This window comes from Typopeltis vanoorti, chromosome 8 (genome assembly GCF_054136105.1).
Source record: "Typopeltis vanoorti isolate ZY-2024b chromosome 8, IOZ_Tvanoo_1.0, whole genome shotgun sequence".
Lineage (NCBI taxonomy): Eukaryota > Metazoa > Arthropoda > Arachnida > Uropygi > Thelyphonidae > Typopeltis > Typopeltis vanoorti.
The window spans coordinates 125212649-125238103 of record NC_143556.1 but is presented as its reverse complement, the minus strand read 5'-3'; the positions used below and the strand labels follow the sequence as shown (position 1 = coordinate 125238103).

The 25455-nt window shown below is 33.3% G+C and overlaps 1 protein-coding gene across 4 annotated transcripts in view; it reads right to left on the bottom strand.

The window, feature by feature from the left end:
- LOC150104333 (atrial natriuretic peptide receptor 1-like) overlaps positions 1 to 25455 on the bottom strand; it is a 263087-nt gene that overhangs the window by 93432 nt on the left and 144200 nt on the right. For all 4 annotated transcript variants that reach the window (XR_016548692.1, XM_090396922.1, XM_090396924.1 and 1 more), the window contains exons 4-7: positions 13361 to 13496; positions 10663 to 10754; positions 7733 to 7868; positions 2578 to 2662 (exon numbers count right to left, since the gene is read on the bottom strand). Coding sequence is in view for 3 of the 4 variants with exons in the window: in XM_090396922.1 (XP_090253048.1) it covers positions 2578 to 2662; positions 7733 to 7868; positions 10663 to 10754; positions 13361 to 13496 (449 nt within the window). In the remaining variant the exon portion in view is untranslated. The remainder of the gene's footprint in view (positions 1 to 2577; positions 2663 to 7732; positions 7869 to 10662; positions 10755 to 13360; positions 13497 to 25455) is intronic.

Here is a 25455-nt window from a genome sequence, read left to right as displayed (position 1 = left end):
ACTTCCCAGAATATTAAATACCATCCCATATATTCTTAGAGAGATCACAGGTGAGAATGTATCGAAGTCTTTGACACTGATGAGGATTCTTTAGGATCTGGTATGCCTCAACAATTTGTGTATGAGAGAGAGCGATGATCCTGAAATTGCTGGATAAGTGCAACCAGAAAATGAAACAAGTTGGAGCGTTGAAGATTTAACTTTAAGAAAGCAATAATTGCTGACATTAACCGAGTACCGATAATCAACAAAAAAGAATTTAACAGATGTATATACGAGATGTTTAGCTCCCCCCTCCAAAAAAAAAGAACTTAAAACAGAAGAGATTCTGAAGTGATTTTCTGACTTGGGATATCAGAATGAAAGCTTGCTATTTGAGACAGAAAGACTGGGTGAATATGAAGCTTTAAAAAGGCCAGATAAAACAAGTGATTTGAAGGAGGGAGTCGCGTTTCTGTTAGGAACAGAATATGTAGTTTTGCAAATTGGAGATGTTGATAATGAGGTTCAAACTGATATTAGGTATGGTTTTATGTACTAGAACTATTCTAATACTCTTCGAAATAGTTTAAAATTATTCGACAATAAATAAATGCATACTAAACAAGGTAGGCATAATATCATAATTAGCCATTATTGGGATCGAACACATATTCTCTTTCTCCCCCTAGAAATAAATAAATCTAATTTCTCACTTCAAATACTTCATTAACCAAAAAACGATCATTTGATGAAAACGCGTAGTTGACAATAATAACTCATTGATACTCGAGGCGAACGTTACAAATCGGACATGAGAAAGAGGCATCTGTGCACGAATCTAAGTGACTTCATTACTTCTTTCTTCCCATTCCAGTAAAGCACATGCAAATGCATTTAAGTAAGAAACCGGAAGTCATTAGAGTAAATGGATATAGGCAAATGGTGGTTACGCATAAATCGCTCAACGATATCGGATTTCTCTTTTAGCGTTTTCTAGTACTTGAATAATATGCACACTCTCGTTAATTGTCGACAACTACTCTTTAAATAAAGAGCAAGATCTGTTTACCATACGATAGACGTATAATTGTATACGAAATCGATCACATATTTATTTATTTTTCCAATGTAGACAACGAAAAGACCGCTTTTGGTTACGCTTCATATTTTAAATAGGCAGGCGTGTGCCAATTATTGAAATAAAAATAATTTGTTTCATTTCTTTTTCTGATAAGAATTTTTTTATTTTATTTTATTATTCAATATCTCCTAAACTTCTCTTATTCAGTCAATTGATGCTTTCGGAAATTATCTCTTTTTTATAATTAACTGATTGATGTAAATAAGCGAGATTATGTTTTTATTGCTATTTACAAGTCAAAACAAAGCATAATAGCTATGCACTCTTTCTAAAGAGCTTTCTTAGAAATATAACTAACTGTAAAAAATACATTTAAGTTTTTATGCGAGTTTATATTTAGTATGACATTTGTAGATTGAGATAAAACAATAAATTGGGTTGATTTATTGTTTTTTCAAAGGCTGCAATTTTGAATTCCCATAATTTGGAATGCAGGACCCACATACATCTTCAGATTCACATTTTCTTAATATGCAAGCTATTTCGTAAGTTTAAGGTCATTCAAATCTAGCTTCCCGAGATTGGACTAATTAAGTCCCCTGATCTAAATTATTATTTAAGAGAATAATCATACAATGCTGATATTTATCACCACTATCTGCTCAAAACCTAACACTATTTAGTAATACTTTTACTAATAATAAAACCCTTTGCATATTATTATAATCTAGAGTTATTGTTTACCAGTCTGGTTGGTCAGATGGATATTGTTTTCCAACCGATTTTTAATTTTCCAACCAATCAGCTGTAAGTTCTGAATCCGAAATGATAAGTCTGATTTCCGTCCCCCGAAGTAAAACAACTTCATTGTTTAGTGAAGTCCAGAAGTGACATGAAAAAAAAATCTAGATTATTTATTACCACTGGCACTTATTATTAGGCACCCATGGTACTTAATGTAATAGCTATGCACTCTTTCGTTGGCTGAATGTATCATTCTGCTCTTTAATATGTCTTAAAACAAAATGCCCATAAAAGACATTCAGTGTCTCAACGTGTCCTTCATTTCTAAATGATCAATGCATCCATCTCTGAAGGCAACTGATTTAATGTCAGAAAGTCTTAAACTGATCAGAAGCAGAAACAAGGACTCCTGAAGTAAGTGACAATGAATTAAAACGTTCGGCGTCTGCAATGCGTAAGAATTCCATTGCACAGTGCTGTGCACGGGTCACTGTCAACATTCGGAAAAATATCTCAAAGCACCAATTCCAAGCGCCCGAATCTTCGCTATGTATAAACGATTTTACATCGAAATTGAAATTCATTTGTAGATTTTATATATATAAGTGATGCAATATGCACAACAGTAATGAAGTAAACTAATTTTACATTGAGAAAAGACAAATTACTTCTATACAAATTCTTTCTATAAGCTGCAAATACATTTGACCGAAGAAACTGATTCAAATAAATTTTATTCACACTTCAATAAAAAAGTATTTTACACTTACCTATAAATGAAGAAGGATATTACACAGAACACCATGACAGTACTACCAAGAATAACACAGATGGTGACATATTGAGGAAGCATCTCTGAAAGAGATAAAACTTGTTTTTAAAACACTAAAAGTTGAAATATGAAGAATAGCTTATCACATACTTTTACGATTAATTTCAGCACTGTCACACAGAACGGATGCTTTTTTTTTTTTACCTTCATCAGTCTTGAAATGTTCTTGTCATACATGCGTAATTCACCATATATTTTCTAAAAGTCTTTGTCCCTGTCCAGATGAGGGAAATTGAACTAAATAATGATTTTCTCTCTCTTCTTCTTCCCGAATGTCTACCAACAGATTCACTCAAAATATTATAATATTTTCTGAAAAGTTCTGTTTCGATGTTATTATCTTACTACAACTAGTTCCATTAGCACTATTCTATTCAACAGCATTTCTCCACTTTCCTCTCTGTGCTAATAATAAGACGAGCAGCAGCTTCTTCCTGTCCATTCACAGAACAATCAAACGTGCCGCTGTTCCTCCTCCATTTTCTCAATCTCCGTTTTCTGGAATATCTTTTTCCTCAAATATTTCTAAGGAATGTAGCTTCGAACTCTTCACTCAATAGGATCCTTCTCGCTGATTCCTTCATTAGAAAATGCACCTTGTCCGTCTTAAGCCTTTCGTATGTAGCAAGTTTTGAATAGGAAGCGTAAGAAATTTTCATTTAAAATGCAAGAATAATTTTTAGTATTATTATTTTTGACCCTGGTGAAACTAGTTCTAAATATTTCCCTACACCGTTCAAAATGGGAAGAACGCTTGTACCAACGCTCCACCAAAAGTTGCAAAAATAGATTAAAACTTACGTATATATTTTACACACACACACACACCTTTACTATGTAGGTTGGATCTAGATAAAATTATTTTTGATCAAAATATTTCATATATACTGCTTAGAAAGAATTTTTTCATAGGGAACTGACGCACTTTGAAATATGCGTTGTGATAGTATATATATATCAGGCCTTTCTGTTCGGCAAACTGTTGACAAATTGGGACATCCCATGATAACAATCGGCGAAACCATACTGAGATGGAAGAGTAGGGAGTCAACTGCAATTGCTACCCGCATTGGACGACCCATTACACTCACTGAACCTGACCGTAGGGTGTTACGAAGGGTAATATGTAAAAATCGCTATTCGTTGGCCAACACGTTGAATGCAGAGTTCGGGGCACACAAATCTTCCCAAAAAATTCAGAAACAAGGCTGATAACATGGGCTACCATAGTAGAACCGCAATGTATGAGCACCACATTACCGAACCCACACGCAGAGTCGTCTTCAGTTGTGCAAAGAGCGTGTACAGTGGTACGTGGAAGCTTGGAAAGCAATGTTATTGAGCGACGAATCACGCTTCACCTTCTACTGAGCAGATGGACGGATGGTGGATTGCCGGATGCCTGGTGAACGTCTCTTACTAGAGTGCGTAATCTCAACTATTAAGTTCGGAGGGGGCAGTGAGCGGTATAGTCTTATTTTCCTGGTTTGGCCTCGGATCTTTGCTTGCACCGCAAGCAAAGATCCGAGGAATATTGAACTCCGAGAGATTTCTGAATATTCTGGACAATGTGATGCCTCCTAATTTGTGGCATTTCTACGGGACTGGCCAATGTCTCTTGCAGTAAGACAACTCACCTTGTCATAAGGCTACTGCTGTAACTGCGTGGTTTATGCACATAAACGTCACGACACTTGACTGGCTTTCACAGAGTTCTGATTTACCATGATAGAACCGCATTGAACTGCTGGATGAACTTGAGCTTCAGGAACGTCGAGGCTAAGTTTGGAAAGCTATATCTTTCCCACAATAGCCAAGGACCACTTTATATACCTACAGGAAGAATGGTTAAAATTTCCCATTGAACGCTGTCGTACGCTTGCGACAGCATGCCTAATAGGATTCTGCACTAATCGCAGCGAAAGGAGGTCCCACATCTTATGGAGGTGGGCGTCCTGACTGTTTGTTCCTCACACTGTGGAGTCCGTTGACTTCTTTCCAAGCAGTGTATGTTTTGGTCTTGTCGTTGGGAGAAATGCAGTTATTGAGCATGCGTTATAATCCCGAAAAACAAATTCAGCAGTTCGTCAGCAGGTTTTCTAGCAAATCACTTGACATGGTACATAAATTATTTCCTTGTGGTTCTGTAATGTACCAACGGTATGTAGACTCTCGTCTAATTCCGATTAGAAATGTTCATTTTTATGAAGAAGGAAAGTGTTTAGTAACTAACACGATTGATGCAGAATAAGTACCCAGAGGTAAATGGTGGAATGAATGAACTAGCAGAATTCTAATGAACGAATGATAGTAATTCTAATAATAAGTCTGAATGATTTTAGAAAATACATGAGTGAGTTAGTACGCACCTTACATAGTTACTAGGAAATCTCTGAAATGCAGTATTTTCTACCGAGTTTTCGTGAGGAAAAATTTTGCTACCTCCGTATGAGATGGGCTAACTCACCTTCAATTGAAAAAGCCCACATAGATTCCTCTAGTGATAACGAGAATTGAACTTAGACCTTTTCCAATCGAAGGGCGCAATGTACTGTCGTTCTTCCAATTGCGCTTAATTTAAACAAGTGTAGCGTTTGATTTTTGGGGCTTTTTCAGATAGACAAATATATAGCTATTATGCTACATCTCCAAGGAGGCCAAGAACTCATCGCAGAGAGTAATCCTCTCTACAAACTAATTGTCTTCACTATTTAACCCTCTGCCAGAAGTTTTGTTGTAAACTGTCTATATATTCTCTGGCGATTTGCTTGCATGCTGGATGAAAAATCTGAGTTTCCGAGAGAAAAAAAAAATGTTGTCTCTTCAGGAGATCGGATAACTCGTATTCAATCGAAAATGGCCATACAAAGATCCATCCTGTCACGACGATAAACGAACTCATGTGTTTTTCAGTCGAAGGGCGTAAGGTCCTCTCGTTCTTTCATCTGCGCTACGGACGAGTTTAAGTCAGCCATTATGCGCTGCCTTCAATGCATCTAATGGACAGACTGGGTAAAGACTTTGTTTTGGCGACGAGATGGAATATGAATTTGAATCCCACAGTAGATATTTCAAAGCGCATTCGTTACTTTGAGAATGTTTCGGCCTGCATTTTTTTTTCAGTTGTCCTAAATATGTAAATAAATTTTCTTTGATAGAAATTAATTAAATGTAACTTTTTGGTTTCTCTAATGCATATTAGCATATACAGGAAAGGGACAATTTATGATATTGTCAAAAACTTAAACACAAACCTCTATTCACGCTCTTCTTTAAGAAGTCATAATTTCATATGATTTGTTAGTGGCCGTACGCCACACACTCTACGAATAAACAGCCTTACCAAAGCATTTCACTCGGATAAGATGGTTAATCAATAGTCTTTCAAGTCTTCTTAAAATTGTCTTGGATATTCTTTCTGTCCAGATGTGATCTGAAACTAATTCACTTGAACAGCCATGTATAGGACATATAATTCAGTAAATCACAGAGGCAGCAGAAAATTATACATAAAAATTATTATTTTTTTTAATCTGATCTTCGTCTTGTTTAAGCTTAAAAATTCCTTTACTTGATATTTAAAAACTTAGAAATTTGATTAAAAAAAACATGCAGCAAACTAGATCAACCCTTCCGCAAAACCTGAAACTCAAATTATATTTAAAGTATTATAATACTTAGTCAAAACCGCACGGTAAGTTTTACGACAATGGAATACTCATAAGTATTGGAGGAGAGAGTACATATATAGAGAACAGCTGATGTGCGAAAATACATTTCAAATGCCAATTGCCTCTTTGAAGAATGTTGAGACAGTGATTTGCAGTAGGCATACCTAACAGAGTATTTAGGTATTTGAACATTTCAGTAGGTCAAAAGTAGCGAAAATTGTATTATTAAAAGACTTATTAGTTAATTAACTATATATCTGTTATAGGTAACAAGCAGTGGTAAGCTATAAGGGGCTCGAGCGAGCCCTTTGTTACATTTTCTAAAATTTGTGTGCCCTTGTTCTTCTTATTTTCTTTTTTATTTTTTCAACAACAACAACAACAACATAATTTTTTGAAATATATTAAGGGACAAATTCATACGGTAGCCTAACAAAAATTAGTCTATTCGGCAGTATATAGATTATTTGGAATTATTGTTTCAACTCCTCTATAACGAATACGACCAAGTTTGAAAATAAAATAAGCGCATGCGCTATCTTTACCCTTCTCCCTTCTGGTAGCCAGTCGTATGGTAAAACCGTTGATTATCACTTGAAGTTTAAAAACAAAAGAGAAATATAACGTATTTCAATATTATTGTGTTTAAATAATATTTAATTTATTATTTATAGATTGTTTGTCATAAAAACTTCTATCGCAAACAAAACAAACTTATTTAGTTTATAAAAAATGCGGACTATTCCATATGTGCGATTATAAAAGATTTTATTCTTATTATATTTTAATTAAAATGTTTTTTTTTCTTATGTAAGACAAATTAGTCCGCGCGGTTAGTCTAGTGGCTTTGCGCTTCGCAACCATATGCCTGGGGAAGGAGTGTCCTAGATTCGATTCCCGTCCACGACGTGAGGAGCTTAAGGATCTTCCTCAGCCATAGCCAAGTTAGCCGGTCTTGGGCGTAGGCAGCAGGGTTTTTTCCGCCAGTTTATCTGGAGTTTTTCATCCCGCAAGCAGGCAAACCGGCCCCCTGAACACACAGGTTACAGTCATAAATACTTACGGCAAGGAAGGCAACGGGAAACCACCTTGCTCATAATCATCTCTCTCTAGAATGGTAGCATATAGCTACCCTCCCCCGGCCGTATGGCAGATGGGAACCAGAAGAAGAAGAAGACAAATTAACACAGATGATTGTGTGCAAATATTTCATGTTTAGATCATGAAATATTTGTTTAAAAATGATAGCATTTACAGGTTGATTGTCCCCTCATACTTTTTGATTGGCTGGACAATGCGAGCCTTTTTTTTAAATTTCCATAGCGCACCACTGGTAACAAGGGAATAATTATTCACCTGTATCAATAAAGTAAAGTGTTAGTTGAAAAGAGAACAAATTCTAGCAATGAAATATTTTCTTACCATTGGTGCAGTTATTTCCATCGAATCCACATTCAGGTATATCTGGAGGAGGTGATTTTCGTCCACCACCCCAGTGAATTGCTCTTCCAGGTACATCGACAAGTTGTTTGCTAACTCCAAAGTAGTTTGCTACGACCTACAAAAAAAAGATCGATTTAAAATACGACGTTGTTGCAATATATAATAGAAGTATAGCATTTCATGGGAAGTTGAGTTTCAGTTCATACTTAATATACACTTTATCAGGAAAGGTAATGGTTAAGGGACCAAAGCTCTGAAGATGTGAAAATTTACCATTACGAAAATAAGCAGATTTTTACATTAAAAACAAAACAGCTTTAAAAGTGAGATAAAGAAGTACTATATTTCTCTGTCTAAGCATAAACGTGATGTAACTGATATGAACAGATAATACACTTTCAGGTTAGCCAAACGTTTTCAAAACACAACACTTTGCTGTTACCAAAAATATTAGAAAGTTGATAAGGATAGGTTCGTTTTCACATTTTGAATTAACCAGGCAACTAATTCTTCAAAGTATATATAATAATCCACAGTTCAAAATCATAATGACTTAAATAAAACGATAAGCTGGGTAGTTATGCTCACATTATGAAAAACATCCCACAAAAAAAAAAGGAAGTAATTAGGTAAATTTAACGATCTTGTTAGACGAAAGAGTTATTAAATGGTTGGAGAGTTGTGGCCGATAATCATGGTAGAATTAATCGCCTGATATTTTTATCTCTTTAGTGGCAAAAACATGAATTTTAGATTAATAATAATTATCAAAATTTTCTTTCGTATTTACGAGGACTTAGGATTACTCGCATTAAGATCAAGTAATCCAGATTCAGTGGATATTTGGAAGGATAGTATAATTGCTTGCCTACAGTCTCACCCAGTATCATGTCATTTAGCAAAGTACGAGTTAAGCGAAACGAAAGTGGTAATGCTTAGTTATGTTTTCCATTTGAGCACTGGCTCTAATTCCAATGGAATAATCCTACGGTGTAATGTAGAGTTATTCCATTGTATATCACACTGTAAACTGAACATTAACTTCACCCTATGCATACAAGGAAGCTGGTAACAACAAGAAATCATATCATGAAGTAAAATTGCTTCTGAAACACCAAAAGCAGCAAAATTGCTTGCTGTACAAATGAAAATTATACTCTGTTCATAAATAAAACTAAAAGGGAACCAGGTCCCAGGTTTTCGTTCACCTCATTTACATCCATATGGTGACAATGCTGCATTACATAAAGAAACAGTTGAATACCTAGGCAATTCAATTATTGCAATTCAATTATTCAATTAATTAGAAAATTAAAAACAAGCCTTAAAGTACAAGTAAAAACAAGCCTTAAAGTGTTTAAGCCATTAGGAAAAAGAAAACCAGGACGTCCTCTTAAACGATTCAACGATGACTTCTAAGGCCGGAACAGGCCATGCCAGGCCTAAATCCTTGATATGCACTATGATGATGACGACCTAAGCAATTTTATCTTCCAGGAAACTCATCATTTAATACATAAAAATCAAATGATGCCTTCTTGGTTACTTTGCCTAAAAATATATCAGACGTATCTTGAAAACATACGTCTGATATTTCCAAGACTGGAAAATAAATTTGGATAAATTTATTTTCCAGTCTTGTTAGTAGTCATCCTAATATTATCTTCAAAATATCTGGTCATGAACGAATATCCGTGCTATATACCGACATCATCCTTACTTACATTACGAGTATAATGGTATCTACTTTGAGATTAGTCTCCATTGAAGAAGTCAGCTCGGTGTTTAGAGCTAAGATTATTCAAATTTTACTTTATTCCTAAAAATAGTTAATTTTTAGTCATTTGCAAGATCACTAACTTCAGTGATTACTACGAATCCTAAATTTTTACATTCATAGTGCAACGCTTTTCTAAAGCGGAACGCCAATGGATACGCCTATAGAACCTTTCCATACTACTATGGAAAGATTCGAAGACACTAAAAAATCTCTTTTTTTTACAGAGTTAAGAAACAGACGTCTTCTTAGTGATTGTAATCGTACAATTACTGTATTTCCTTTACTTTTAAATTGGTGGAAAGTTTCTTCTCTTCCCTCACTGCATAATGTGATTAAGGACACTTTTCTCTTCTATCCTCACTGTAAATGTCGGAGCGCGTAAGAGCTGTTTCCTTACAGTTTTCTAACATGGCAATAACAATTCAGACAATTTTTCTGCCAATAAAACATCCTGTTTTCTTCCTTGTGGCTGATTTTTACGTGCAGTATAAATTGCAATAAAAACTTTACGTCTGTAGTCTGAGCTTCCAATTGACAATGCGTCCTTTTTTCTCTTTATATACTTTGCACAGGAGCTAATCCCAAATCTAACTATCCTACCGCAGAATTAGTAAAATTTAACTAAACAAGCAAAAACAAGTTGCATTTTGTTATCTTAGTTTGTTCATTTTACGCTTTCTTCAATGAAAGGGATCATCATTAAACGCATTAACAAGTTAAGTGTTCATATAAAGAAACACTTCTTGATACCTGGTTTACTTGAAACAGCTGAGGAGATTGTTTGAAAGACTCATGAAACAGATGAGCATATTGAATTAAATAGCATATATTGCATATATACACTTTAAGTTGTTCTCTTGAAGATAAAGAAGACGTATAAAGAAAATGTCAGTTGTTTCTGACATTTTCTTTATAAGGTTATGAAAACATCAAATTATTTGATAAATTTTATTGGCTTTAGCCATACTATATGAATAAAACCAATTGAAATATAAAGTACTGATATCTCAGTGTTGGTAACATTTATTTTGATTCTTTGTCAGCTGATCATAAAAAATCTTATTTAAAATGCAGAGGAACAATTTTAAATCAAACGATGGAAACTGCTGATAACTGTTCCTTCCCTTACCTCATATTCCCCTGTCTCGGGATCCATGTCCAGGAGAGAATAATCAATAAAACGATCGCCATTCTCATCAATGCTAACGATTCCCGTAATTCCTGATGAATATAAAATGATAAATGAACAGGAAATAAGTGTTTAGTTATTAAATTGCAAAGCTTCTCTTTAGAGGAGATTTGAAAAACATAATATACAGTAAATTTCCGCTTTGACTAAATCATTCTAGGAAAACCGTCATTAAGCAAGAACTCGTATTTCCCATAGGCGGTCGGAAGTCAAGAATGGGTTATGTTTGTGGATATAGAACTCTGTAATGTAATGTAATGCAATATAACATAAATATAATACAATATACGAGGCGGGGGAGTCTATTTGAGTTTTAAAAAAGTAATTGTCGCTGTGACCGTAAAATCACGGTTAAAGCAAAGTCTTGTAATGTAAAGTTGCCTCGGTCTTCACAAGGAAAAAGGAAATGTGAATTTTAGAATACAAAATCTTTAAGAAATGGTAGTTCTCCCATTCTTCGATAAGCACCAACTCAAACAATAAATACAAACTTTACTATTATATTATATTACGGGGGGGTCTGGAAAGTTCTGATAAACACCTGGAACAAAAATGATATTTAAGCAACTGATATAATCACAAGAAAGAACATATCTTAAAACTCTTTAACTCTCATGTTTCGTCAGATTATAATAATTTGTTGTTTTTCTTTTAGGATATAAAGAAGTCATAAAATTAATTTTTGTTCCAGGTGTTTATCAGAACTTATGAGACCCCCCCTCCCCCGTCGTAATGTAATGTAATGTAATGTAATAGTAAAGTTTGTATTTATTGTTTGAGTTGGTGCTTATCGAAGAATGGGAGAACTGCCATTTCTTAAAGGTTTTGTATTCTAAAATTCACATTTCCTTTTTCCTTATGAAGACCGAGGCAACTTGACAAGACTACTTTAATCGTGAGTTTACGATCACAGGAACAATGACTTTTTTTTAAACTCAAATATCTTTGTAATTCTTTGCAACGTCGTATAAAATCCACTCATTGTAAACCATGTTAAAATCATTCATATCTATTAAAATATTTCATTCTCGGTCATGCACTGTGATCCTCGTCAGTCATCAATCTCCGGTAGATGGATATCAATTCCGATTGTCTCGCTTTTGTGGTCCTGCATTTCATATATGTTCTTAATTGAAAACTTTAGTAGTCGAAAACTCTGGGAGATCTTAAAGTGATCAGTCATAAAGCAGGAATCTATTGAAGTGCAGATGACCATTACTCAAATTCACCAGGATTCCAAATATTTACATCAAATAACACGGAAAATATAAGAAAAGCACTTTTAACTTACTTATAAGAAATTATTGAGTTAGCCTACTACTTATTACCATGATACATGCAACAATTTTAAACAAAGAAAAAAAAAAGAGTAAGTAGGCATCTTTTATCTTTCAATTCGATATTTGTAATTATTTTAAAAATGTAAAGACCATTACGTAAGTTGACTTTTGCATCTCTGTATTGCAGGAAGATGAATTAATTTGCTAAATTATATTATTCGCCACCAGATGAACTCCGAAACTGCTAATTAGCTTAGGAAATTTACAAACATAATTTGCGTATGGAACAGAATAGCAATCAAACCTTCGTGATACAAATAACAGGTATACTGACTTAAACGTGCTTGTATATATATTCTTAATTGAGCTTTTAACATTTTCAGTTGGACACTAAAGAGAGTTTTAATTTATTCCAAAATGAAATCACCATGAAGGAATTCAGGTAGAACTATGTAAGTTACACATTAATCTACATATTCCCCACGAAGTGTTATACACTTGTTACAGTGCTGCTGCATTATTTGCAATCCTGTGAGAAAAAATGTCTTTTACTTGCTGCACAAACCAGTCCTTTTTGTTTTAGGTGTTTATGAGAACTTGTCCCTCCCCGTGTGTGTGTATATATATATATATATATATATATATATACCTGATAATTACTGATTTTTAAAAGTCAGTGACTGTAGGTAAATACATGTTAGTGAGCGCACGAAGAACTTTTCGTAGGCTAATAGGCTTGTGACGCCTGATTTTCCAAAAAGACATCCAAAACTGAATTAACTTTTTGTACTGGTTTCTAGAAATACGCTATGGAACGAAATCGCACATAACAATAAAATAGTTTTCAAAATAACAATGAAAGTTATTCACTTTGACCAAAATGCACAGATCTTTCGTTATTGAGGTATTATAGCCTTCTTAAGGTGGAGGTGTGTGTGGTGTGTGGGGGGGGAGGGTTAGGAACGGTTTATGCTGTTGATACGAAACAAATGAATTATATAACTCAATGTATCAATTTACAAAGTGATAGTAAATTCGTTATTTTGAACTTCTGGTAACAAACATTATTGAGAACGACGCGTTAGAACAATAATTCAGTAAAACAAAAAATAAAATAAAATAAAATTCGAAATAATATAATCATCGATGCTTCATACTCATTGGCGCTCCAAATTTTCCGCTTGTCTTTAAAGAAGAAAGAAATAAACCTGCTATTTTCTCTTAGTACTGTAATTAAGTAATTCATCAGACTGCCTGAAGAAGTGGTCTAGCCGAAAATATTTATGTAAGAAAAAAATGTCTGTAGCGAAGTTTTTCAGTTATGAAATCTTTCCATTTATAAAATAAAGTATTCTCACCTTCGAATGTTCTGTTCCACATCTTACGCGTTATTATCGACCCGTTTGCAACCGCATATCCTTCATTCAACGTCTCGTTAAGAGCTATGGAGTAAAGCTGAACAGCTTCGTGAAAAGCAGTGGCGTATGAATTTACCTGAAAAGGAACAGGATAATCCTAGTTATTATTTTAATAATCCGAATAAAGCTTAAGCGGCTAATAAGTTTATCAAGTATAAAGGGATGTCACACCTCCATCTGAAAATAGACTTAAGACTGCAACGGCAGCGTTTCTCAAAGCTCCACGGCTCACTAGTGGACCGCTAGAGAATTTTGTTAGTAAATAAACAGACATATATATTTCATCATTTTGGATACAATTTAAAATCCTAATAATTAAAAAGTGTGTTACATAATTTGTTTAATTTTAGTATAATTATATACATATTATTTTATCACACGTATATATCAACATGCGAGTATAGTGGTACATAATGTCAGCCTCTGTATCGACACCATACGTTCAGAAATGCGTAGTCTGCCTCGCTACTCTCAGTAAATCAGTGTTTCTCAAACTTCTTTCATGTGTATCCCAATTTTTAATATTAGTTTTTGTGGCACCCCCACCTTCCTCCCTTGAAATTCCTGTGTTGAGACACTGATAAAACCCATAAATGTTATAGGAATTAATTAAAATGTTTAAATATTAATACAAATTAAATACGTCATCAAATCTTTCGAAAATTGAATAGATCTGGCATTACCACACAGATCGTTAAATCGTATCGGTCTTTCGGAAACATTCGAGATTTCGTCACGGGAAGTCTCGAATGTTCTAGAAATGTTTCTGCGAGTATAAATGAGGCTTGAAATGGCAAAACTGCAGTAACACAGCAACAGTGACCAACAGTGAAAAGTCGATGGTAGGCGTTATTTTACTCCTGCTCGCAACGACTGTGATACATAAAAAATAATCTTTTCTAGTGTAAAAAATGGATAAATTTTTAATTGGACGTAAGCGGGCATCTGACGATTGGGGAGCATTGACGTAACAAATTCAGGTTCAGATCACTCTGAAAGTAAAATCGAGAAAATATGAAGCGGAATATTTAGAATTCGGTTTTACAAAGACTGAAGTAAATGATGAAGAAAGACCACTGTGTGTGTGTGTGTGTGTATTATTTGTTCGAAAATTTTGGTGGCTGATAGCATGAAACCGAATATACATAAAAGACTTCATAAGGAGTATGCTAACAAACCTGGTTTGTTAACAAAGTCTTTGCTGCCAAACTGAAATGTTTTTGAAAATCAAAAATCTAGCATTATAAAGCTATGTCTGTAAATTAAAATGCTTTACTAGCTCGTTACAAAGTTGCATATAAAACAGCTAGGTGTAAAAGCCCCACACTATCGGAGAAGACCTAATCCTGCTAGCTGCGATTCATATCTTGGAAACTATTCTTGGAGAAAGTTTTTACTAAACAACTACAGTGCATACCTCTAAATAATACTGCTGCTCGGCGAATTGGTGATATGTGTGAAGATATGCAGCAACAACTTTTGTCGAAGCTTTGAGACCAATTATTCTCAATTCAGCTTGACGAGGCAACAGATAACAACAAGGATTGTCATTTAATCTCATGCTCGATTTTGCGATGGATTATCAGCAGTTGAACAGTTATTGTTTTGTAAACCAATAGAAAGAAGACCCACAGCACGATTGGACGATTTTATATGCAAGGCAAACATACAGTGGAAACATTATGTTGGAATTTGTACTGATGGTGCTCAAGTAATGTCTGGGAGGTATGAACGTTTACAAGCCCTTGTGAGGGAAAAATCCCCACAATGTATTTGTACACATTGCATGATTCATAGAGAAGCTCCTGCTACAAAGGAAAGGATCCTGGTCTAAACATTGTGTTCACAACAGTTATAACCGTGGTGAATTATACAAAAATGAGACCCTTAAAATCGAGACTGTTTTCCGAACTTTGCAATGACATGGCTGAAGCAGAACAATCAGTGTTTCTATTTTACTGTGAGAAAAGATGGTTATCACAGGAAACATGTTTACAACATGTTTATGAATTCAGAGACGAAATAGCAATATTCTTGGAAGAGAAATATCACGAAACGGAGAGATCTTTAGAGACCACTTATTTGTGATGAAATTACTTGATAGGTATATTCGAGAAACTAAATATATTAAATCTGCAACTCCAAGGAAGAACATACACATATCTTAGAGATGAATGACAAAGTTAATGCTTTTTTGTAAACAACAACAAAAAAAAAACTAGAGTTATGGAACAAAAAAGGTAAAGCAACAATAATTAGAAATATTTGCAAGTGAGAATGAAGTTATCAAAACCCACAAGGCAGAAGAGCAATACATCAAAGATTTATTTGCAACTATTGAAAATCATTTAACGATGTTTACGAAGAATTTTAGAAACTATTTTATAATCAACGACAACATAATGGCAGTGCATGAGTGGGTTAGAGACCCATTTAAAATTACCCCCTGAAGGTTTCTCAATTGAAGAAGAGGAACAATTTATAGACTTCACGTCAAGCGGCGAAATCATACGACAGTTCGCATCTAAATCGCTGTTTGAATTTTGGGCCGGTGTTGATGATGAATCTTCTGCACAAAAGTCAAGCGTGTTTCGTACAATTTCGCCATTTCCAACATCTTATCTTTGTGAAATCGGGTTTTCTGCAGTGGCTGCCTTAATATCAAAATACAGATCTCAGCTAAATATAGAAAGAGAACTAAGAGTGCCAACTTCTAATGTACCAGCATCATATGAATAGCTGTGCTTTGCAACACAGGTCCAAGGAAGCCATTAAGTTTTAGACGCATTGTTATTGTTTAGTTTTAATTAGTTGCTCTGTATATTTTGCAATACTGATATGTTCCCTTAAGCGTAACTAGTTTATTCAATACAGTGGATTTTATAAATTTTATGATTTTATTTTCAGAGTGTTTTATATAGTTTGTGTCAAATAGTTTCATCAAATGCTTTTGTTTCAGTAAAGTAGTTTTCAGTTTTTCCTTTAATTTCCTCACTTTCTTCACGAAGAACCACTCCACCTCCTTTAAGTATTTCGCGCCTCCCAAAGGGGCGCGCCCCATAAGTTGAGAATCACTGCATAAATATATTTAATCTATTAATATATTTTATACTCCTTTTCAATTCCTTGAATGCTCAAACTTGAATAAACAATTAAATACTTCACAAGTGTCTCACTTTTTAATATAATTCACAATATATCCTATTCTTATCCTAGTTTTCTTCTTCCTTAATTAAATTAAATTCCTTCATTAAAGGCTCACCTCTTGTAGTAAAAAATGACCTACCGGTAAAACTAAGTAATGTACATTGTTCAAGTAGGCCGCGGCCAGTAAACTTTGGGAAACACTGCTAGAGCCACTCATTAAATCTACATTAGTTACTCTTGGACAGTTTTTGTCTTGTTTGTACACAATTAGTTTCTTATAGGAGAAACACTTTTTTTTGAAGTTAAACAGATGAAAAAGTGTTTCCACTATAGAATTTAATGTAAATTTAATGTATAATTCACCCTAAGTTGTGCAAATGAGCCTAACGTGCTGTAGTAAGCTAAAAGTCAATAATTGTATCTCCATTTTATTCAGTAAGTGAATATTTAACAAATTTATTCTCTTACAAAAGAGTCACAATTTTTAAACCATTTCCTTAGAGTTTCTTTGATTTCAGGGGGAGAATTTTGATACCCTCCCCGTTTAGTCACATTTTATATATACCCTCCGTGAAATAAAGGCAACGCCGTGTTTTTTATTATTTTTTTAAAGAAAGAAACGTTTATCCAGATATATGAAATACCAATGTATGCAAAAACAACATGCAACCACCTGAAATACCATCACAAAAATACTCTTACGAATCAGAACTTAGAACACAAGAACAATATTGCAGACAGGAAAGTTCGAAGAAATCATATAGCAAGCAAGCAAGAAAAAACCTATCCGATGTAAGGGAAATGGAGATTACTAAGAAAACACCGAAAAAAAAAACTCCAAAGGACAGAATAGTTATGACGATCTTCACAGCGTATGAATCTTGTGACAATTCAAGTGCATATGCCAATAAATAACTGTGGAGATAAGACAGAAGAAGAGAATGAATTAGAGGAACTAATAATATCATTTAAATATAAATATCACTTAATTGTAACATGCAATTTTAATCTTGTGGTGCTGAGAACAGCAGGTATGAGGAAACTGGTTAGTTTAGAGTTGATAGATAGGAAAAATGAATGACGAGAGGAATTGTAATTGTTTTGTAAAACAGGTCGGTCGCTTTAGTAACACAATTTACGTGAAAATCACCACAGGATCTTTACAAATAGCAGACGGACTATATGCATCAGTCAAGAAGAAATACAGAAACAAATTAAAGTAATGCTACATGTAATTCAGATTTGAACTACAGGCGAGACTACCTAAGGGTCACTGCAAAATGTCACAAAAAAACATAAAATATGTAGAATGAAGAATAGAAAATGGAATACTTATCTAATAAAGACAAATATTCCAAAATAAACACAGACCAATATATGCCAGTATAAAGAAGAATGCAAATATAAAGAAGTAGTAGGAAACAATGATTGTATGCTTAAGACGTAGAGAATAAAATTTTCGGTGGTCAAAAGGAAATAATTAAGACATTAGCAGAAAAAAAATTACGATATTCAAAATTAAATCCCACGAATCTGTGGACTACCAAAGAGATAAGAGAAATCAAACCACGAATATGAAAATTATGGTAGGAAAGGAACGATATCGGAGACTAAGAAATACGCTTCAGGACGATGCAACAAGCGAAGGAAAACTGGGTGAAAGAAGATATGTAAACAAATTGAACATAAAACCAAGAAAAGCCAGCAAAACATATCGAATAACTGCCCTACGGCATTCACTCGAGATCCCTCCCCCTCCATAAAAAAATTAAAAAAAGCATTGCGAGACAATGGAAAATTACAAGGAGTGGGTACCAGAGAAATGGAAGGATATCTCCAAGGCTTAATTATCGAACTTGAATATCAAGAAGAAAAGGAAGATCTTGAATCAGAATTACAGGTTGAAAAAAATTAAAGAAATAAGTCAAGGAATTGCTTAAGAGGAACAGATGAGATACCAGCTGAAAGTTTAAATAACACATATCCGGGAGTGCAACAAATAAATCATTGTTTAAAGTTTTGTTGCAGCAGAGCGTTAAAAATTACTGATCACTAATATTACTCAATTATGATTCTAAAATTATACTAAATATAGAATAAAATAAAAAACATTGGAAGTTGTTTAGATGAAGACTACTTTGGAATTATGAATGGGAAGGGAAACAGAGAAATAGGCAGAAGAACTAAAGTAAATTAATCTTCGTTCATTGTCATTATTTGGAAAAAGCATTGAATACTGTTCAATGAAACAATCTTTGTTTTTTTAAATAATGAAAAAACAGAATCGGATAGAGAGATAGAATTCTAATTTGCCCATACACTGTACTAATGTGCTTATAGATCTTGTGACCATTCGTGTATGGGTCAGATATAAAAACTGTATGCTAAAAAATATAAAAAATATAAAGATAAGAATATGAAAAATGAGTAGTTGTTAAAGTAAAGAAAGGCACAAAAAGTAGAAGTATATGCATGCATACTGTTATTTTCACTCTGTATATAATATAGGATGCAACAAAAGAAGGAATAAAATAAGTAAATGCAGATAGAGTGCAAACATATATGATGTTTTGCTGATGATATAACTATATTAGCTGAAAATGAGCAGGATTTAGAATAGTTAATATTTTGGATTGAAGACGATTTACTTGAACGTGAAATGTAGATGAACAAAAGTAATGGTAACATCATGAAAACGAACAGTATAAAATGAGCAAAACAGAAATAACCGGAGAACTAAATTCGTTCATACATTCTAGAGAAACTATTCAATAAGACGAAGAGTTTTAGAAATATGAAAACAAATCGCTAGGGTAAGAGGAATATTAAATAAAATTGACTATTTATTGCAAACGAGATACGTAAAGACATAATAGAAAGATTTATAAAAATAAACAGTACGTTTCGTGTATATTATTATATCAATGTGAAACTTGTACTATTGTAGTTAGTTGATTCGAAAAAAAAAACGAAGGATATTACTAGGAGAGGGAAGTGCAACAAATAACAAATCTTACACGAAATGCAAGAATTGAAAGAGACAATCACACGAATGAAGAAAAAAAATCCCTTAGATACGTGTGGAGACAGCAAGCGGATTGTAAACTTATTAGACAGAAGATAGCGAGAGAATGAAGAAGATGACGACCAAAATATACGTTATTCTATAAAGCACTCTGTTAAATAAAAATAAGTCATAAGTAATATTGATATAGAATAATCGATTTTCTGAAAAGTCTTTTGAACATCGTTGCCCATGATACATATGTTTCGATTCCTCGCTAAAATAGGAAATTATTTATTGAACACGACTGTGCCTCTGAAAGAGTAGATCTACTACAACATGCCTAATGGAATGTCTAAAATTTCTGAAGAGATTGCTCTCTAAAATCATAGTAAAATAATCCAACATAGGAGTCCAACACACACACACACACACACACACACACACACACACACACACACACACACACACACACACACACACACACACACACACACACACACACAGTTTTCAGCAGCACTCTTCTATGAGTTTTCATTAGTTAATGTTGCCTGATGGACATATCTCTGTAAGGTAAGTATCGTTTTAGTATCACTTTCTGTTCTAATATGCACAATCTGTATTAATTGCATATTGATGATATCGATTACAAGCTTCCCTGTAAGTCGGTAAATCTAAACCGGAGCCCCTTTCGAGTAATGGATACAACTTCTGTCATCTGAGTGAAATCTTTTGCCTTTATATCTTACATTCACCACTAGTAGATGTCCATATGATGTTTGGAGTGATATGCATCGGTGTTCAACGCAAATCGATACCGAGCACTTCAGGAAGCAATCAGGGATTTAGTCAAAACATTGCTGCAAACACTCTTTGGGATTAGACTACATGATGTACAGCTACTGAGATTGCAGACCTGATCATAAGAAAGCTGTAGTGTGTTGTCGAGTAATAAATACACGTAATGATACACATCTTTCAAAGTCGTATCGATATGTTCGGATATGATAAATGCTAGGAAGAATCGTTTACAGGAATGAATCGTCCAATTCATTATGTTGTCATAGAAATATTATAACAGCATAAAGAATTTGTTTTGTTGTCGTTGTCTGGATCAGAACCACTTTCATAGTGCCGTGAAAAATAAATACCGTATGTCATATACTGATTAGGACTTTTTCAAGATTAATGAGTATCAGTTCTTACAGCTAATATCGAAATTTTCGTTCATATATTTCGTGTTCTCTTGACTCTATATCGTAGTAAAAATTATTTAAATCCGCCGTGATTCGAAATCGATACAACAGTCAACTAATAAATTACTACAAGCATCATTATTCGAATTCTCAAGAAGTAATTTGAAGTATTTCTTTTTGGAATTTACACTCATGTTAATCATGTGGAATATACTCGTGATTAACAGCAAAGAGGGCCTCGCATGAAGCATTATCTCTTCATTCAAACAAGTGTGAACACAACAAAGCTCTTGATTAGAAACACCTCGGTCCAATCTAATGGATAAAAATAGGCAGAAATAAATTATTTGAAAATGGGTGTTTACACCAGAATTCAAGCTGGACTGGGTGAGTTGCATGTGATGAAATTCTTGTGATTTTAAACATGTGATTTTAACTCGAAAAATGGATCACTATCCGTACCATTTACGTATGTTGTAATAATATGCTGGTATATATTACAGAATAATAAATCTACTTTGATAATGAAATAAAGGGAAGTACTTCAAAGCAAAAGATTCAAAAAGTGATCAGTAATGAATAAAAGTTACGACTATTGATGAAACGGTATTGCGAAAAATGAACAAAATGTAATAACGCATGAAATACATGATGTTTAATGAAAGGTATCTCAGTAAATTCATCCAGCCAGTGGAAAGCAATTACTTGAATGTGCAGCTTCCTTTACTAAAAATAACAGGCGTTGTTTTTAGCCTGCATAGCTACAAATGGAATGCTAACTAAACAAAGTTTCTATTTTGCAACAGAAATACCGGAATAATCACGGCTAGTATGATTATCTCCTCCATACAGTGATTCCGAAACTCTCGAGGCGATATTACATTTTAGGAAGACAACTATGTATCGAAGGTGTAAGGAATCTTACAAAAGAATCACAGGATTCTATTATTATTACCTATTTATTTTTCTGGAGATAACACAGTAGTAGAGCCACCCGCCCCCTCCCTGACAGTGCTTCACCATTTTTGTTAGGGATGCCAGAGAAGAGATTGTTTCGTTGTTCTGTTGTCAGGGTAAACAAATTCTTACGGTGGGTGAAAAAGCTTGCATCCGTTCGTTTAATCATCCTTGGCAAACTAGTTGAATAACTTTCGAATATTTCGGACTGTCTGATCCAATATATAAACTGAATTTACAGTCTTCGTTTTAATTTTCGATTACCATGCTTATAAAATTTTATATAGCAATGCTACCTTTACGGTTTGCAAGCAAGAATGATTGATTTCACATCACTGCTGTTTAACTCTGAACAAAAGAAGCAAAGTAGTGATAATCTTCATGTTGCTTGTCCATCCGAGTTATATAAAAAGTATCATACGGTTCTAAAAATATATTAAGACATAATGCAGAAATCAACTCAAAATTAAAGTATCACTGAAATAGTTCAGCTGCTAATTTTCGAGTTCACACAACTCCTAATGAAAAACAAACTTTTTCATACATGCAAATGGAAACCTAAGCTCAGCTGAATGAAATGCACTTGGGTTGATACAATAATACAGTTTCACTTATTTGAATTTTAATATTTTTGAGATAGTGTGTCATCAGCATTTGGGGGAAGATCAGTCTTAGTGATAGGATGTGTGTTTACGATTTTGAAAAAAAATCGTAATAATCCTTTACTTTTTATTGTTTAAAGAGGCCATTAAAAATTGGGTTGACAGTTGTATTGCTTTTTATAAAGTGCATTATGAAGACCACTTGTGCTGAAATAACGGGAGTTCCTAATATTTCAAACATCAATTTATTATTTTTGGTAAAAGCGGATTGCAGTATGTAAGAGAAAAATTCTGCAGCAATTAAACAAATCGGGTATTTCAAATTTAAAAAAAAAGTCCAACGTTTATGAAAGAAATTGTCAGTTTATACAATATAACATTACGTAAACTATACAACTCGTAAATAAAATTTTACGAGTTGTATACTTTTTTTAAAGACACTTATTTTTTTTTCTTCATTCATACATTCAAATATACATTGGTCACATATACCATTTGTAAGTAATTGAAAGCAATTTACGTTCAATTAAAATCAGTTCTCAGGGATGGGATATAATTTTGTTGGAAGTATTTTAAGTTTTTCGTGGTTTATTTACATTAAGTGTATCATTTTGCTTATATATAATTCATAATATAAAGTACGATACATTTCGATTATTTCTTCGATAAACTTTGTTTTCTAATTTTACACCATTTTTGCTCTTTCATTCCTTATACATTTCTGTTTAATGTTTTAATATTGTAATATGTTAAAATATCATTACATTTTAGTTATAGACACATTAAAGTCTCCATTGTTTTAATCATTTTAAATTCAGATTTAAATTGTCTCAGTTAGTATATACTTATTATTTCCAGTTCATTTCTATTCCATTATTTAACATTTCAATTTTTTTCAGTTAATTAGAACAAAATTACCAATAAAATTACTAATTATTAGCTATGGGATAAGAGCACTTGCTCTGTTACCAATGTTTTCATGATATCATACATCTGATAACGAGTTTTTTCATATATATCATACCTAAAAGTTTATTACCAGTATTACATTTGCGAATTTATAATTTGAGAAGGTAATTAAATCAAAATAATACTAGTACAAATTTTCACCTTTATTAATTTCTTTTCAGTCAAAGGAAAGTCTTTTCAATCAGCAAAGTGCTAATTATGTAATTGGATGTGTGAAATCCAAACTCTAAGGGGAAAGGAGATTGTTAATTTTTTTCTCGATGTAGATTCAAAGAGGCAACAAAAATATAGCTAGCTTACGACTTGATAAATAATAGATCCACTGGTAATTTTTAATAAGTATTTGTCATCCATTTCAGAAAGAGTTTATAATTTTTTTATAATTAATGAAGGTAAGAAGTAATCCTAATGATACTATAAAGACAAACCTTATCAAAAAGTATTTTTCAAATATATGGCGCATCAGAACTATAAAAAATAGAGATAAGGATATGATGTGAGAGAAAGGAATAAACGTTTGATATTAAGATACATAAAATAATCCATAATTAATTTAAAAATCTTAATTCAAACTTATTTAGATATAACAGAAGGCGAATGTCAGAAATACTGATAAGCATAACATTCACTAAAACGTAATGCTACAAATAACATTCAAACTTGTAATTTTGGATTAAAACTTTTAAATCAGGAAAAGATGAAAATATATATAAAATATGATACAGGATATTATAAAGAAGATAATTAAGTAAATTTTATATATCAAAAGATAAATAATGAAAATAAATGTAAAAAAAAAATATGAACACTAGAAAATAAGAGTTACATAAAAGATACAATTTAAATAGCTATTCAAAATTACAGAAAGAAGAATGCAAAAACTTTGTATATTATAATATAATGATACTAAGATCTAAATAATAATTTGGTCGCAACTATGATATATTTGAACCTAATAATGAAGTACTAACAGTACTGAGAAAAAACCTAAAACGAATGAGGAAATATTAATAGTGGATAAGTACCTAATATAGAATCATATCGAAGAATCTAATGATTCTTGAATAATGACAATCTAAGAATCTTTTATTCCGGAAAAAGTTTTTATTAAGTAATTATTTAATTTTAATTGATTTTTGCGAATTAACATACTAGAGGGAACCAATGCGCCACAAATTCAGAGTATTTTGGCCACATGTGGCTAGTGGCGATGGACACCAGTGGTTTAATTTAAAAAAAGAAATCTGGGACTTCAGAATCAATTTTAAGAAGCTAATATCTGAGTCACGTAAACGTGAAAGCCAGTTAACCGAAGGAAGCCCTCCACAGCCTTTAACGAATGTGCGAAGAACCGACTTTGACTTCTGACCTAATGCCAATTTCACCTTCACATGGTGGGCCCCCATTAGTAGGTATTTCCTAGGTGCTGAACGATTAAGGATGAATTGGAAATTAGCGATTTAATACTACAATTATATGGAATAAACGAATCATCAGGGAAAGCAATACATAATCCAAAATTAAGTTATAATTCAGCTGTTAGAACTGAAGGAAATGGGAGGAAGATAGTTTAATGTGAAGTCATGCCTAAGATAAGGATGTACACTATATTTACCCTTATTCATTATCTATATGGATGGCGTTATGAAAGGAAGTGCCATTAAATCTGATATTAGAATCCTTGATATCAAACTTAGCTCTCTGCGTTATCCAAATGGCGATGTTGTACTCCTAAACAAATCCAGTGTAACCTTCAGGATTATCTAACTAAATTGAACGACATCTGTAAAAAATTAGGCAGGAAAATGAGCAATGCAAAGTGAAAAGTATGAAAGAAGCAGGAACATAGAACACTTCAACTGCATTTCAACTGAGATCTTACGGAAGAATTACAATAGCTCAGTCAATACTGAATTACAATATAGAATAGACAACAGAAGCAAAAGTGCTTGGGGAGTCAGATGAATAAATGTATGCATGGAATATGACAGATTCATACAAAACTAGTTTAATTGAAGACCATATTCAGGCCATTTTAGATTATGGATCTGATCTGAGGGAGGTGGGTTAAAATTAATGCGCTTGACCAAAGAGACCATAAATATTAGTCCCGAGAAAACATTACAGTACTGAAATGATAGCAACAACGGCAGAATCATA